This window comes from Leucopleurus acutus, assembly GCF_964270905.1.
Source record: "Leucopleurus acutus genome assembly, chromosome: 3".
In the NCBI taxonomy this organism is placed as follows: Eukaryota; Metazoa; Chordata; class Mammalia; order Artiodactyla; family Delphinidae; genus Leucopleurus; species Leucopleurus acutus.
This window is the reverse complement of record NC_139145.1, coordinates 23,758,991-23,774,932: the sequence shown is the minus strand read 5'-3', so window position 1 is coordinate 23,774,932 and position 15,942 is coordinate 23,758,991. Positions and strand designations below refer to the sequence as shown.

Sequence of the window (15,942 nt, the reverse complement as noted above, 5' to 3'; positions counted from 1 at the left end):
CCAATTAAGTTCCAGATCCTATGCACTCTGGCTGAAGATAGAAATATCTTGCAAGCCCAGCGTCACTTTCCTCTTTCTCTGGTAACAAATCACACTTTCTATTATGACAATGGCCCCAGTTATCGGCCCAGGAATAAACACTTGACTCAGGAAGAGCCAATTAAAGCCCTCCTTTACAGTTGATCGAGAGCTTGAAGGTTAGAGTATTTCAATCTTATGAAATTTTTGTAAAACAAAATTATTTCAAAATCTACTAATTATTCTTTAAGTTCTAGAAACTGCATTCTGTGACTAAGAGGACAATTTATTTGCCGTCGGTTCTGCTCTGCCCACTTTATGTTTCTGTTATTGTGAGATAAAGGCAGTGGGGAATGGCAAACCAATTCTGATTCATTCAACACATGAGTGCTTCTTAGGTACAAAACACCATTCTGAACATTGTCCGAGGTAAAAAGATAAATAATACCTAGCCCCTTACCCTCAAGGATCTTCCAGCTTAGCAAGGGAAATAAAACATGCACACAGATGACTGCAACAAAAAGAAGATAATGATTGCTGCCAGACGTTTGGGGAGAATGAGTAGAGCAAAGAGAGAACACAGAATAAGGCAACATTCAACAGTCAGCCAAGAACTATTTGTTGAGCAATTGCAAGCTGTGACCTGGAAATGGAAGAGGAGAACATAGATCTTCACATGGGCAGGTGAAAAATCAAGTGTTATTACTTGTAACACAGCTCTTCAAATATATTTTTTGGCACCAAGTGCCTACTAAATAGCCTTAAATTAAAAACTAAATAAGGATACAGTCTCTATCAAATATAGCCTCAGGTACTGATGCCTAAATACTAGGATCACAGTATTTGTGTTCCCAAGGATGCCTTTCTATTGCTTTGCTTCTTTCCCCCTTTCCAAATTAGCTAATGCTGCCTTACCAGGATATCTATTTCACTTGTTCCAGCCTTTTTGATCCAATGTATTGAATAGCAGAATAGGTGAGTTACAAGAGCATATTTTGACTTCAAACAACAGAAATAAAATACTATATAATTGAAAAAAAAGAGGCAATCTTTCAGGCACATGTGGATCCAGGAGTTCACATGTTCTAACCAGGTCCCTTTCTCTCTTCCCCACCCCTTCTTCTCTCTGCCTTTTCTCCTCTCTGGTAGTTCTCATTATGGGATTCAAATATTTCCCTGTTTATGTGGGAGCTTCTGGCACAGGTGCAGGCTTATACCCTCGCAGCTCCAGGGCTGGCTGGAAGGGGCGGGCGCATCACAGCATAAGGTTGCACAAGGTGTGCACTTATATAGCAGGGCACCACATCTATGAGTGATTGATGATCACATTGTACACAGGGGTAGCTTCGCATAGTTTTTACATCACTTTTCTTGAAGATGGCAGTAAAATGGTATGTTTTTACAAAATCAAATAGTGTAACATTGTCCAAAAGATGTACATAAAGCATTTAGAGGAAGGAGGCTCCTTTTTCTTTTAACTCCGGCACGGATTGTCTATTGGACAGTGGTAACCCTATGTCATCAACCTCGTTACTTCAGCAGAAGTCCAGGGATTAGCCCTGCATAACTCTTGTTAGCCTCTATTCCCTTCCTTGAACACTGTAGCAAGAAGGTTGTTTTCCTCCTCAAACCTTAAGTGTTGAAACCTGGAGGAGGGGCATGTCTGAAAAGAAAATGATGGACTGGACTCTCCCTAGAAGGAAGATAAATGGGTGGTCAATAAGAAAAAAAATAAAATCCTCTGTACCAGGAAATGTTTGGAGTGTTGTTTGGGTATCAAAAAACGGGTGCCCTACACATAAAGCAACAAAGGATATTGGTCTAAAAAGAACACCATGGTCCAAGGTGCATGACCTATTTCAACAGAGGATTTGAAAGTTAAAAGTTAACCTGTAAAACATTCAATTCAATTTCATCATTTTACAGATGGGCAAAGTAAAACTCAGGCACAGGAACAGAAGTGCCAAGGTCATACAGGTGGTTGGTGGAAGAGACAACCAACTTCCCAACTTCTGACTTTTTAGGTGTGTGTGTGTGTGTTGTTTTGTTTATGTGCAAGGACATTTTTCTTTAGTACACTAATATTACAACAGAAAGTATAGTCTTGTTTTGGTTTTCTCTGCGCCCTCAATTCTGTATAAGACAGTTTCGCTGCCCTCCAACAGAAAGGCTCAGCAAGAGTAGAGACCACCATAAGCAGTACACGTGGGCACCAAGGGCAGATACATTGCCCTTCCTTGTGTAGGAACTAGGGCCACTTGTTGCTTTAATGGGCCAAGTTTGGGCTGGACCTACAGGAGGGGACACCTTTGAAAAACAGCTTCCTAACTGCACTACAACCTGCTCTGGCATCCTGGTTCCACTCCCCAAACCCCCCAAATCTTCAGCCAGAAAAAAAAAAAAAGAAGAATGGATCACTGGATCGATGGGGAGATTTCTGTCTGCTCCTCCTACTGCCACCTCTTTCTTGCTATTTCCTGCCCGAGGAAACCTGACATCAGCCCAAAAGCATCTCTGGAAATGGGTAGGAGGGAGCCTTACACCTGTCAGCGCCAGAGAAGAAAGGGCGCTCTGTAGAGTTCTCAGTTGTTCCATCTCTTGCGATGAAAGGAAGAAAAGGAGCGAATCCGCCACAGATTTACTGGAGACCAGGGTTACTTCATCCGGCTCCGGCCACAGTAACCCCTGAAGACCAAAGATGCATTTCCATTCCCAGCATTTCTTGTTGGCGTCTTTCCCTACAGGCTAGCCCAGTGCCTGGCCCCAGAGAAGTCTCTGCATAAAGGTTCTTTAGGTCATAAATCAGGCTCCTGTGTGTATGTGTGTTTTTCTTAGGAAAAACTGGCACAGACGAATTAGCAGTACAGACTGGGGTCTCCCTACTACCCTTCATGCTTGGCGGCATCACCTTCGACTACCTCGCATTCTCCCGGCGCTGACAGTCCCGGCTCCGGACCTCAGGGTTGGAAGCAGTCAGCCCCAGCTAGAACCGCCCTGTCCGGGGCTGATGCCACCCTGTGCCTAGAATGCGCGTGTGGGTGCAGGCGGGCGAGCGGCTTCTACATTGAGACCAAAGCAGGAGCTCAGCCTTCGCCTGCGACCTGCAATCCCCAGATTCCCTGGGGACCTCGAAACTCCCAATCGGAGGTACTCCCCCCCACAGCCGCCCACCCATTCCCTCCCCCCTTACCTCAGCACGTAGCCCCTCCCTGCGTGATGATGCAAAACCGTGGGGAGGGTGGGCGCTGGGAAGGGTGGGGAGAGCCTGAGAGCGAGCGAGGGTGGGAGGGAGTGGGCGGAGGAGGAGAGGGAGCCGAACGCGCATTTAAAGCGATAGCCATGCTCGCTCTCTCCCCAGTGCTGGGCTGTTGGAGAGCTCGAGCTGCAAGCCACCGAGCGCGAGCTCGAGCGCGGCGCGCTGGCCGGGGAACCCAAGAGCGCACGGCGCCCCAAGATGGCAGGCGCCGCGGGACCCCCCACCCTCGCCGGCTGCCCTTCCCCGGGCGCCCCTACCCTCCTCGCCCGCAGGAGACCCTGGGCTTCCCCGGAGGAGCTCACCCCAAGGGGCCAGGACTCCGGCGAGCCCGCCACCGTCCCCTCGAGTGCCGCCGCCACCACCGCAACCGCGGGAGCAGCATGGTCCAGCTGGGGAAGCTGCTCCGCGCCCTGACTCTGGCGAAGTTTCCCTGCTGCGTGCTGAAGGTGCTTCTGTGCGCGCTGGCGGCGGCGGCGGCGCGCGGCCATGAGATGTACGCCCCGCACTCCATTCGGATCGAGGGGGACGTCACCCTCGGGGGGCTGTTCCCGGTGTACGCGAAGGGTCCCAGCGGAGTGCCCTGCGACGACATCAAGAGGAAGAACGGGATCCACGGGCTGGAAGCGATGCTCTACGCCCTGGACATGATCAACAGCGATCCCAACCTGCTGCCCAACGTGACGCTGGGAGCGCGGATCCTGGACACTTGTTCCAGGGACACTTATGCGCTCGAACAGTCGCTCACTTTCGTCCAGGCGCTCATCCAGAAGGACACCTCCGAAGTGCGCTGCACCAACGGCGAGCCTCCGGTTTTCGTCAAGCCCGAGAAAGTAGTTGGAGTGATTGGGGCTTCGGGGAGTTCGGTCTCCATCATGGTAGCCAACATCCTGAGGCTTTTCCAGGTAGGGGGGCGCTCCCTCCGGGGCAGAGCGCGCCGTAGCTCCCCGCGCTCTTTATCCTGAAGGCTGGCTTGGACTCCAGGGGTGCGGGGTCTGGTCAGCCTTCGCTCATTTCCACCCTGGAGATCCTGCCGAATCCCTCCCACCTCACCGGAGGAGGTACTTTCCCTGCTTGATTCATTTCCCTTCCATCTCTACCCTGTCCGCGCTCCACTCCATCCGGCTTGACATTCTGGATTTATGGCCCCATTGACAAGAAACAGTCTCCGAAAAACAAGGCGATGATTTAAATGGGTTTGCATTCGAGTGAAATATGGTTCCAAAACAGGCTTGTAAAAGTGCCGGGCTCCTGTGAGAGCCACTTAGGCGCAAGGAATATGAAAGATGAGAAGACGCCTAGAAACTAGGCATTTCTCAACTCCCCAGCTTCCCTGCCCCAAGCCGCCCGACAAGCTGCAGCTCCCTTGGAAAATTTCCAGAAGAGCTTAGGGAGGCAGTTCTTAAACCGAAGGCTAGGTCTTCACCTACATTTGGACGTGAATTGCCCATTTCGCTCGGGTTGGATTTCCCGACCTGTAACCTGTCTCTGCGAGGGCATGGGGCGGAAGGCGTGGGGACTGTCCTCAAGCGGGGAGAAGCCACCCGCAGACGTGCCCCCAGGTGATTTGCTCTGGGCAGTTGTTTGCACCGTCTAAACTGCCTTTGCGATCCGGCCACTGGCAGGAGCCGGGCGATCAGCTTTCTACTCCTGCCAGCTCAGAGCCCGGAGGTGAGCTCATGCTAACTGCGAAACACAGTCGCTTTGTCTGCACCCACCCTGTGCCCATCCTTTCCCACGACCTCTCTAACGCAGCCCCCAACCCCAGTCCTGGGTTTTGAGGACGATTCTCAGAGCCAGACAAGAAGGCGCCTGGAGGGAGGCAGTAGGGTGCGCTGAGCAAGGCCGGGCGGTCCTCTAGCTCCGGGTGCAGGCGGGCAACGGCGGAAGAATGCGAGGACGGCTGAAGATGCGAGGACGGCGGATCGGGCCCGCTGAGCGGTGGGCGGTGCTGCAGTGCTCTCTCACCGCCTGCTCCCGCAGCCTCGGCCCCAAGGCTCCTGTGCCGCCCTGGGTATAGATGGATGGCTTCTGGATGAAGAAATTGAGTTTCAGGGTCTGCGTGACTATGGGTTCTCTTGTTTCTCTGTCTTTCTTCCTGTGTGTCTCTCTCCTTGTGTCTCTTTCTCCCTGCTTTTTTTTTTTTTTTGTCTGTCTGTTTTTATGTTCTCCCTTTCAATTTCTGCCTCTCTTTTCCTTCTCTACCCCTATCTCCAAGTTTTTTGTTCATCTCTGTCTTGAAGTGATCCTTTCCTAATGCACAGCTCTCTCCCTGCCTGGTAGGACCCAAGCTCCGTTAGTCCCTTCTCCAGATGTTCTGGCTGACCCTTATGCTCCCCGTAGCTAAAAAGTCGGCTCCCTCTCAAGTGCCTTTCCTGAAGCATGTTGGGTTTCTGGAGGGGACTCCTTGTGAGATTCAAGCTGTCACTACATCAGCACCCAGGGGTATGAAGTCTGTGTTTGTGCCAGAAGGAGGGGTGCCTGTCTAAAGCTGCAGCCTGGTATGGCCCCTCTGAGCCTCTGAGCATCCCTAGCACCTGTTGAGTATGCCACCTCTAGATGTTTGCAAGGCCAAAAGTGCTTCTGGGCAGCCTTCACTTTGAGGTAATGCTTTCAGGAAGAGCCTGGGTTGTTGGAAGCAAAACCCAGAAGCACTTCCTTTACCTCTGAGCTTAAACTAGAGAACCTGAGGAGGCAGCGCTGCAGGGAGGATGAGGCCAGAGGTCACCTGAGAATCACAGGGGCAACTCACAGTATTTTTACTGGAGCTCTGGGGGTTGAAGGCACATTTGCTGTTTGACATTTTAAAAATTATTTTGGTGCCTTCACTTGGAGCTTGGGAGCTTGCAGATGGGCCTGCCTGTCGAAAAAAGAGTGAAATCTTAAAGTCAAGAGAGAGCTTGCAGACTAGGTGAAGGATTGTGTTTGCTGAAAAAGATTCCAGGGGGAGCTGATTCCTTCTCTGGTGTGTGGATCTGAGGCACTTGCAAGAAAAGAGAACGCTTGCCTTATGCTTAGTTCCCCCGTTCCCTGGGCTGGGAAGGAAAGGAACTGAATGCCAGCATTAGCAGTGTGCGTTGGGACCAAAACCATTCAGAGAAAACACTGTCATTTTCCTCTAATTTGCAAATTGCAGCTATTCATGTTGGATTGAACAGCTGAGGGAAAAGAGCCCCCAGTTTTCACCTGCATTTATTGAGAAGAGGCTGGTAGTAGGAGGGATGCACCAACTTGTGGCTTGTGCTGCAAGCTGGATATAAGCTTGGTGTGAGCATCCTGGTTAACCACTGCCCATGTTCAAATATACAGAGATAGATTCCAACAGTCTCTTCCAGTAGCCTTATTTTTGCGTGTGATCTTAGAAGCTCCTGGCATGTAAGTCCAGCCCCCAGTTTCCAAGCCTCTGTAAACCTGCAAAATGAATAGAGAGAATAGTGGAACACAGACCCCTTGTTCAAAGACACAGTCACTTTAGGGAAAGAGGAAAAGAACAGGTAGGTGAATCTTCTCTGGGATTGCAGGGTTCAGCTCAATGAAGACTGTCCTGGATAAAAGAAACTCCTCTAAATGGTTGAATTCTTAGCTCTCCAGAGATTTGAGTTTTCTTTTCCCCAGTCCCTGTGGGTTGCTGTGGGGAATGTGTCAAACCTATCATTTGAGATAAAAATTTATGGTGAGGTAAGCTTCTAGGCTGGGGGAAGGAAGACTTAGTGACTGAAATGGGGGATGCTAAGCACTGGGGGGCAGGAAGGAACAAGGAGCTAGTAATGGATGTAACAAATGCTGCAGCTGCCAGCAAAGCCTGGATTGAACTTCCTTCCTGAAAATGAGGACCCGGGCAAGAATGACCGCTCAGATGTAAACAGTGTCTCTGACGGGGAATTCTCATCTGCCTGCCGGTGGGCCAGAGCTGAGCAAGTCCTTTCTGTCTCCTCTGTATGCACACTGAATTGGTTAGTAAGTGACATGTCAGAGGACAGGAATCCTATTCAGTGGATCTTTCAAATCCAGGAGTTTGAGGCTAATGAAATTAGTGTGAGGCCAGGGCTCTGCCAACTAGAAGTAAGTCACTGCAGCCACCCTGCAATGCATTTTCAGCCTGAAGGGAGCATCAGGGAGGAATTTCGGGAGATTTGTTTCGGAGCCTGTACAAAATAATACTCTCCTAATGCTAAGAAAGATTAAATGTAAATTAATATTGACTACGAGTAACATATTTAAAAAATAATCGCCGAGTGGGGGATGGCTTAAAGTGGAGAGATTATATAATATGGTATCCAAAGAATAAATCTCCTCTGACCACTGTTTCATGGGCTATAAGTAAGATCTATCACAATGGAAAGTAATGGGAACGTTTTTATTCAAGGCTTCTCTGCTATTGACTTGAGAGCAAACACTCTGAGAGTATAAATTACTCATGCTATGTGCTGACTCTGAATGAACAATATTTCATGTGCAGTGACATGGTCTAAGCTATAGACTTGGAATTGAATGGCATCTGTTTCAATTGTTTTGTTCTCTCAAGAGCAACTAGATAGAAAAAAGTGGTCAATTTGACCCTTGTGGGAGCGTGTTGCAAATGTAAACCTGTGTCCCTCATACCATAAATGAAATACATTTGTAAATTTGTAAGTGTTTTCCTTCTGTTCATTGATGCTTGAGTATAATCTCAAACTTTGGCAGCAACATTTTATACATAAGTACTTGGTTTTCTTCCTTTCTTCTTTCTCTTCCTCCTCTCTCTCTCTCTCCATCTTATGTAATTGGATAGAACTGGGCACCTAGGATGATGTGGTGTTACTATAGTGGGATTTTTTTTTAAAAAAAAACAACTCTAACTTACCCTTTTAAACATTTCATAAATACAGGTGTCAGTGCCATTTGGAATAGTCTCTATAACAATTTCTGTCTCCACATTTACTGTGTTTCAGCAAATTTACCTAACAGATGGTGAGTGGGCAATTTTTAAAGGGGCATTTTTTAAAAGAGCGGAGAGGGAAGGAATAGAGACAGGCACATACTATATTTGAAGTTACCTCCACGTGTATTTTATGTATGTATACCCATACAATTAAGAAGTCTTTGGATGTTTTATCTTCAAGAATAATTCAGATACTGGATTACTTGAATATCATAAACATTTAGGGTTTAACAGATTCGTTACATATAGACGTTGTATCATGGATTGAAAAGACCATAGCCAGCGGGCAGCAGCGGGCGGAGCGACCGAGCGGCGGGGAGGGCTGGACGGCGGGTGCAGGGGTCCGTGCTTCCTCGCGGTGGAGGGCTGGGGTTCGCCAGAGACACCGGGTTGCTCCGCGTTGCCAGGTTACCGAGCGCGTGCCCCCCGCCCGCTCTTCCGCCCGGGCCGCGCTCGGCGCCGCCTGAGCCGCGGTGCGGGCTGCGCGGGGCGCCGGGTCCGCGGAAGCCTGGGTCGGGGGCTGCGTGAGGGACTCTCGTCGCGCGTGGACGCTGCGCGAGCGCGCGGGGCACGTAGGGCGCCGACCTGGGGCTCCCCGGCGCTCCGGCTCCGCTCAGGGCGCCCTCTCAGGGGCCTCCGGCGCGAGGCCCCCTTCGTGGTAAAGATGGCGGCGCCCAGGCGGGCCGCGCCGAGGTGAGCTGGAGCTGGGCCCGGAGAGGGGTGAGTCAGCCACGCCCAGGACTTGGACCCCGGGCTCGTCTCCCGTCTCCCGGGGAGCGGCGGGTGAGTGGGCGCGGCCGCGCGTAGGTCCCTCTCGTGGGGTGGTTAGCTCTTCGTGCGTCCGCAGACTTCTGTCGTCTGATAGTCAGATCTGGGGTGGCCCAGGTTGGAGGCGAGGGTGCTTGATTGGGGAAACCTGAGGGGTTTAAGGACTCTGTTGGGATCGTTTCAGACCCCAGCAAGAAGCTGAGCAAGTTTTCTCCTCTCTTCCCGGCTAAGTGTTCTCCCTTCTCTGAAAACGCCAGCTTTTCTGAATCACCTTGTTACCCGGGGGGATACAGTTGGTGGTTCTGACCGTGGAACGTAGGACCCGGCGCGGGGAAGCCTGAGCTGGTTCTAGTTACTTTGTTTGCAAAGCACTTGTCTTGTCTTTGGAATCTTTGTGTATATAACCAACGTTGGGAAGAGCCAGCGTTTTCTCCTGCAAAACACTGCGAGGGGTAACTTTATACGTAAGAAACAAGTGGGCGTTCACATCCATCTCTTTTCCAACCACTGAGTTTTGGTTGTGTTTCCTTTCTTTAAGTTTGTCTCGTTTTGAAGTGATAACGAAAGAAAGAAACAAACAAACCATAGCCAGTTACACAAAGTATGTACTCTAGTCTCAGTCCTGCCAATTATTAGCTATGTTACCTTAAGTCATTTAATTTTTCTAGGCCTCATTTTTCTCATGTGATGTTTTTTCTTTGAAAAAGTATAGTTTCTAGAAGTCTCTAATCTGTGTCATAGTTCAACTTGGAGAAAACCTGTTCTTATCCAAACTCCATGACATTGTATTTCCAGCTCCAACTTTGGACTTTGAGTGAGTTGGGGGCAACTTTTTAAGGATATTTTCACACAGCTTTTTTAGTTAATATCAGTCTAGCTGACTTGTCATACTCAGACTTTCTCCCATATTCTTTTACCAGTGTGTTCCTTAGTCATATATATAAAGACTGTTGTGGGAAAAATGACCTCCTGGGTCAGCTTACTGCATGGTCATCGACACAGGACAGAGAGTAAGATTCTGTGGATTTTACAGAAGCAGATACAGGTTTCATTTTCCATGTCCTCTCCCCTTTCATCTTACAAAAAAACAGCAGGCTTTTCTTGGAGAACTGCCAGATAATGCCATCCTGCCTCCTCACGGGCCCCGGGGATGAGTCGCCCAGGGACTGAACTCCAGTAAAGCAGGTGATTGGCTCATGGGTAGGCGTCTGACCTCGGCTAAGTCTATCAGACTGCTCTCCAGGACTTTTCTCTCAGAGCAAAATGGAAGAATTGTCTTTTCTCTCTGGAATTTCTAATCTGGGGAGATATGACTCTGGGACTCCCAGTGACCATCCAGCACAAGGAGAGACTTTCTGTAAAATAAAGTCTTGCAGAGGTAAGCAGGGCTGAGGGATGGAGAGAGAGCTGGAACCCTGCTGATACTCTGGAACGTCCAGCTCCAACTGTATCTGAATATGGCTGCATCCCTGAATTTCTAGTACTTGTTTGTTGAGGTGGTTGTTGTTGTTTGGTTTTTGTTTTTAAATTTCCTTTGAGTATTTTGAATTTGTTTTCAGCCATGTGCATTTGAAAGCATCATAGCTAAAAGAGCTAATTTCCTACATTAATGTCAGGTTTGCTGACTGGCATTCCTTAAGTGAAAAATCATATCCGCTATTTTCTTTAAGTAAAATCCTTCTAGCTCAGGTTTGAGATATTCAAAACTCTGCCTCCTACCCCCCTCTTTCCAACATTTACTGTATCACCTTGAAGCATTTATGACCACATCTTTCCCATCTAGACGCAGTTGAGAGAGAGAGCAAAGACTTCTGATATAAACTGCAACCTATACGCCTCCTACCTGGAAGCTTTAGAACATACTTGATTCTTGTCATTAAAGCAAATCTTTTGTTGTTGTCTCCAGGGCACAGAAGCATTTTCATGGCATAATAGAGTACAAAGTACATTAAGCCTAACTCTACTTCTCACCCTCTTTTACTTTAAATAGGCAGAAAAGAACAATCTCAAACACATTTTCCCAACAAATAAAATACATATACGATTATGTTTAGAAGTCATTTATGCAACATATAGTTAGACTGATTAATTAATGGACCTTTCGCCAATTGGCACAGTAAATATATATGTTCAATGTGCTTAATTAAAAAGAAGACAATAACATATTTTTACAGGTTAATTATCTGAGAAGAGTATTGTGCCAGCACACTTGATACTACAGTATTTCATGTTTGACAAGTAACCTTCTTTCAATTATATTTACTGCTAAATGTTTCTTGGATCAAGCTATTAAATTATAAGGTCAAAAGTAAAATGATATGAAATTACAATGATAAAGGGACACATATCCCACTTTATGAGAATAGAAGTTCTAATTTCTTTTCAATACTACTAGTAGTGACCACAATACTAATTTGAGCCCTTACTATGAGCCACTGTGCCCATATACATTTAGTTCTTACAGTAGTTCTGCAAAGGGCATATAATAATCCACACTGTAAAGCTGAAGAAAGTGATTCTCATAGCTGAAAGTCACATAGCTGGTGAGTGGCAAAGTCTAGATTCAAACTTAGAGTCGTCTGACAATGCCCAGGTTGTTGACCACTATGTACACTGCTCAATTGTTGCACCAATAAAGAAGTGCTTGAAATAATTATAGATTTGCCTACCCCGAAACTGCAGTGATTTAAAGACATCAAAGTTGCCAGTTGCTTAACCACATCTACTTACAGTAAGAAATTACATTTTATTTCATTTCTAAAACAAGATTAATTCTGCAGGCCCATCGAAACTTGAGCACACAAATCCTACCTCCAAATGAAAGATGCTTGTTTTCCATTATTCAACACATGGCCCTGTACAGAGGCAATAAATATATAGTAGAATTTTCATTCAAATAAGTGAGAAGAGAGGTTTCTTCTTGTCCTGATTCAGTGCCCATCATTATGGATTATGATGGCTCTTCCCAAACTTTACTGCATTCACTCCACTCTTTCTACAAAACTCCAGTAATGGAATCCATCATTCAGATATATGTGCAAAGCGAAAGGACTGTATTAATACAGTTGCTGAAAGTCAAGTTGATAGAGCACAGGAAATACATCCTAATAAATGCAACATTAATGTTTGTGTGGGCCTTGGAGTGAGGGGTAGAAGAATTTTCAGTTTAATGGAATATTTTGCCTCTTGCTATGAAAGTGCGGCTTAATAGTCTTGTAATTGGTCATTTACAGAATCCTCCATCTCTGGGTTTCATGCTTTCTTTACTCTGCAGCTGTTGATTCCTTCTCTTGTTCTGGATGGAAGAGAGCCACTTCAAAGGGCTCAGCCTGCCTTTTTGTGTTATTGTTGAGATGAAGATATTTCCATTTATTAAAGCATACTATTTAAACATTTTTATCATGTTTCAAACTTGACTGTGTCCTGAAGGTATGAGCACAGGCAGACATAATGGGGGATGTTTTCCAGGAGAGGACATACCCTTATCAAAGGAATTATCAGAATTTTCATGTATGGATTGAGAATCAAATTCTGGAGTTAGACCTGAATTTAAATTCATACTCACAACTTATTACCAGTCTCATCTTGATCAAACGGTTACCACACTTCTCATCAGTTTCCTTATCTTTGAAAGCAGAATAAGAGAAGTATTCCTGGTGGAGTTACACATAAAGCTCATCTGATAGGATATTCATAAGGATTTTGCACAAAATATACATGGAAATATTTTAGCACCGAGTTTAGCATGCGATTTGTCTTCAATACATTTAAGAGCTATTATTTTATTATTATTATGCTATCATTAAATATCACTATTACTTAAATGTCATTATTGCTAACATTGCTGTAAAACTACCGCAATAACCCATGATGAATTCCCCTCTTCTGTTTCCTTTGTTTAAATGGAAAATATATATATAAATCTAGACAGAGAACACTTTAGTGATCCTATTCAGTGGAGTGAGAATTTCCATGGCACTGATTAAAACAAATCCTGAATTGCATGGACTTAAGATAGCAGAGAGGGGCTTCCCTGGTGGCGCAGTGGTTGAGAGTCCGCCTGCCGATGCAGGGGACACGGGTTCGTGCCCCGGTCCGGGAAGATCCCACATGCCGCAGAGCGGCTGGGCCCGTGAGCCATGGCTGCTGAGCCTGCGCCTCCGGAGCCTGTGCTCCGCAACGGGAGAGGCTGCAACAGGGAGAGGCCCGCGTACCGAGAAGAAAAAAAGAAAAAAAAAAAAGCAGAGAGGCTAAGAGATTTGAAGTTAGACATCCCCAAGTGTGAATTCTACTGTGACCCTCTTCTAGCTCTAAAACCTTGAGGAAGTTACTTAAACTTTCTGAGCTTACTACTAGTTTCCTCATCTGTATCTTTTTCAGGACTGTTTATCAAGCATCTTCCTGTTCTCTATGCTTGGACGTATCAATGAATAAATTAGACAAGAGCCTTTGCCTGCGTGCTCCTTCTTGCATGCTTTCTCCCTCCTTACACTCTCGTGTGGAAACGGATGTTATAAATAAATTCTATGCTTTGTCACAGGTTGATGGGCGCTACGGGATAAGGAAAAGGATGTGAAGCTCACTGAAGAGGCTTGGGTTGGGAGTGCTGGAGGAGTGTACAGGTAGGTTCTGTTTTTAAATAGGGTAGTCAGGGTGGATTTTATAAGTTGACATTTGAGCAAAGACTTGAAGTGAGGGAGTTGTCAGAATGTATGATGGGGTGACCACTCCCTGGGACCGGTCCCAAAACTCTAAGGCAGAAATATGCCGGGCAGCTTGGAGGAATATCAAGGAGGCCACCCTGGCTGACTTAGTCAGTGGGGAGGAAGAGACAGCAGGAGGGCTGGAGGTCGGATATGTGATGGGATGGATTGGGTAAGTCCTGGGAGGCCATCACATGCATTGTGTCTTTTACTCTAAGTGTAGGCAGCCAGGGGCAGGATTTTAGCCGAGGTGTGGCATGAACTGTCTCTTTTTTGAAAAGCATAACTGTATCTGTGGTCTTGAGGATGTGGGGAGAGAGTGGAGTCAGGGAGAATCTCGGGAGGTGACTACAGGATCCTCGAGGTCTATGTTGTTGGCCTGCACCAGGCTGCTAGTGGCTGGTAATTCTCAGAAGTGGCACATTGGGAAGGTTGTGACAGCATTTCGTGGTAGATTGAATGCAAGAATGGAAAGGAAGAGGGGGTCAAGGGTGAATTCGAGACTTAGGGCCTGGGGAACTGGAAAGGTGTGGTTACTGTCACCTAAGATGGAAAAAGTTTGGGGTAGAGCATGTTTGGGGGATTAAAGACCAGTTTTGGAGATATAAGATTTGAGATGTTTTCGTGACGTCCAAGTAGAGATGCTGAGTACACAGTTGGATACACAAGTCTGCAGTTCTGAAGAAAGGTCTAAACTAGAGATACACTTTAATACAATGGAGATATTAAGAATAATTACATGGAAGCGCTATTTTAAAGATAAAATGAAGTAATGCAATTAGCACTCTGTCTTCTCAAAACATTTAATAACTGTTAGCTAAAATAATTACCTGAAATGAAAAAATACCTATAGTTTGTTTTGTTGTTTGCAGTAAAAGTGAATAAAATGTCACAATTATTTTAATAGTATTTGTGACACAGTAGTTTTAGTTAAGACACCATGACTACAAACATTTACAATAAACCTTTCAGTCTCCGGCTTTTCACTCTGATAGGGTACTTGGAACCATATTTTGTAAGGTTTAAGTTAGTTGTCATAGGGTACCTCTTTAATTAGACGTAATTCTGAACTGTCTAGTTCCATGCAGTTTTATATACATATATGTATAATTATTATTTTATGATTTATCAAACTCAGTTGAAAATTTGCATCACTGATATACATTAGAATTTAAGCATTTACCCAGGTACTCAAGGAAAAAAATGTACTTGTCTTGTAATTTCCATAGGGGTACTTACTTTCACATTTTCCCTTCACTTTGCAATTGCAAACATGGCAGGGGAAATATCTTACTGGTCTTTGAGTTCCCCTTAGCTATCTGCAAGTCCTTAAACAGCCTTTGTGGCTTAACCAAAATTCTCTTCCATCTTCATTCCGCTAACAGATATTGGTCTAAGCATGTACTTATACTAAAAACTGCATGACCACGTTGTCTCTACACATCTATAATTTTATGTTAACACTATCATTATGTAAGCTATACTTTAATTGTAATTATAACAGATTTTATGTCAACACACATCCATTTCTAGTGTTCATCTGGTGTTCAAGGGGAGAGCAGCATGTCGTAAATTTTATCAAAATATAACATCTGAAGAATAGAACAGAGGGTAATTGTGTAATTCTGTATTCACTCTAATTAAGTTCAGTGGAGTTGGCATAATAGAATTAAGATGAAAGAAAAAGACATTGAGGTACCATGGCTCCCTCTCCTAACACACCCTTTTCGTATCCGAGAGCAGAGACTCAGCACCTTTCTGTACAGAAATGGAGACAGGAAGAGGCCAGAGGATGAATGACAGGCACGAATGAGGTGGAACTTTGAAGAGCAACATGGAAATAAAATACTTCTTTTGTATTTGGTAGGTGGGGAAAATGTACCAGCGTGTATGCCTACTGGGACCACGTTTTCCAGACCAGTTAAGCCCAGTGTCCACTGTGCTGTCCCACCTTCCTCGTAAGTAGGAACATACTGTTACTTGAATCTTTGCTTCCTGTTTCTTGATAGCTGGTTGAGAAGATTATCACAGGAACTGCATCTTGTTAGCAAACACACTGTTTTGAAATGATTGACCCTCACTGAAGAGTGGCAACTCCAAGCTTGCTCTCTCTTGATCTTGGACTATTTAAGTCTGGAGTGCAGGAGTGGGTTACGGGGAAAGACCATTGGAATTCTTATGTCTTCAGCATAATGGTTATAGCATAATGGTTAGGAGTGTAGGTGCTGGTTCAAATCTCTGCTTTCCACTTGCTAACCATATGAGCTTGGGCAATTTAC

The 15,942-nt window shown here is 45.9% G+C and overlaps 1 protein-coding gene across 1 annotated transcript; it reads left to right on the top strand.

Annotated features, from left to right (window-relative positions):
* Positions 1–3,765: 3,765 nt before the first annotated feature.
* Positions 3,766–15,579, top strand: LOC309958872 (metabotropic glutamate receptor 7-like; the record flags this gene model as incomplete). Its single annotated transcript, XM_082835009.1, has 3 exons — positions 3,766–4,176; positions 13,501–13,582; positions 15,531–15,579. 2 exons carry the CDS (start codon positions 3,766–3,768, stop codon positions 13,534–13,536), a joined length of 447 nt encoding a protein of 148 aa, XP_082691135.1. The 3' UTR covers positions 13,537–13,582; positions 15,531–15,579.
* Between the last annotated feature and the right edge of the window lie 363 nt (positions 15,580–15,942).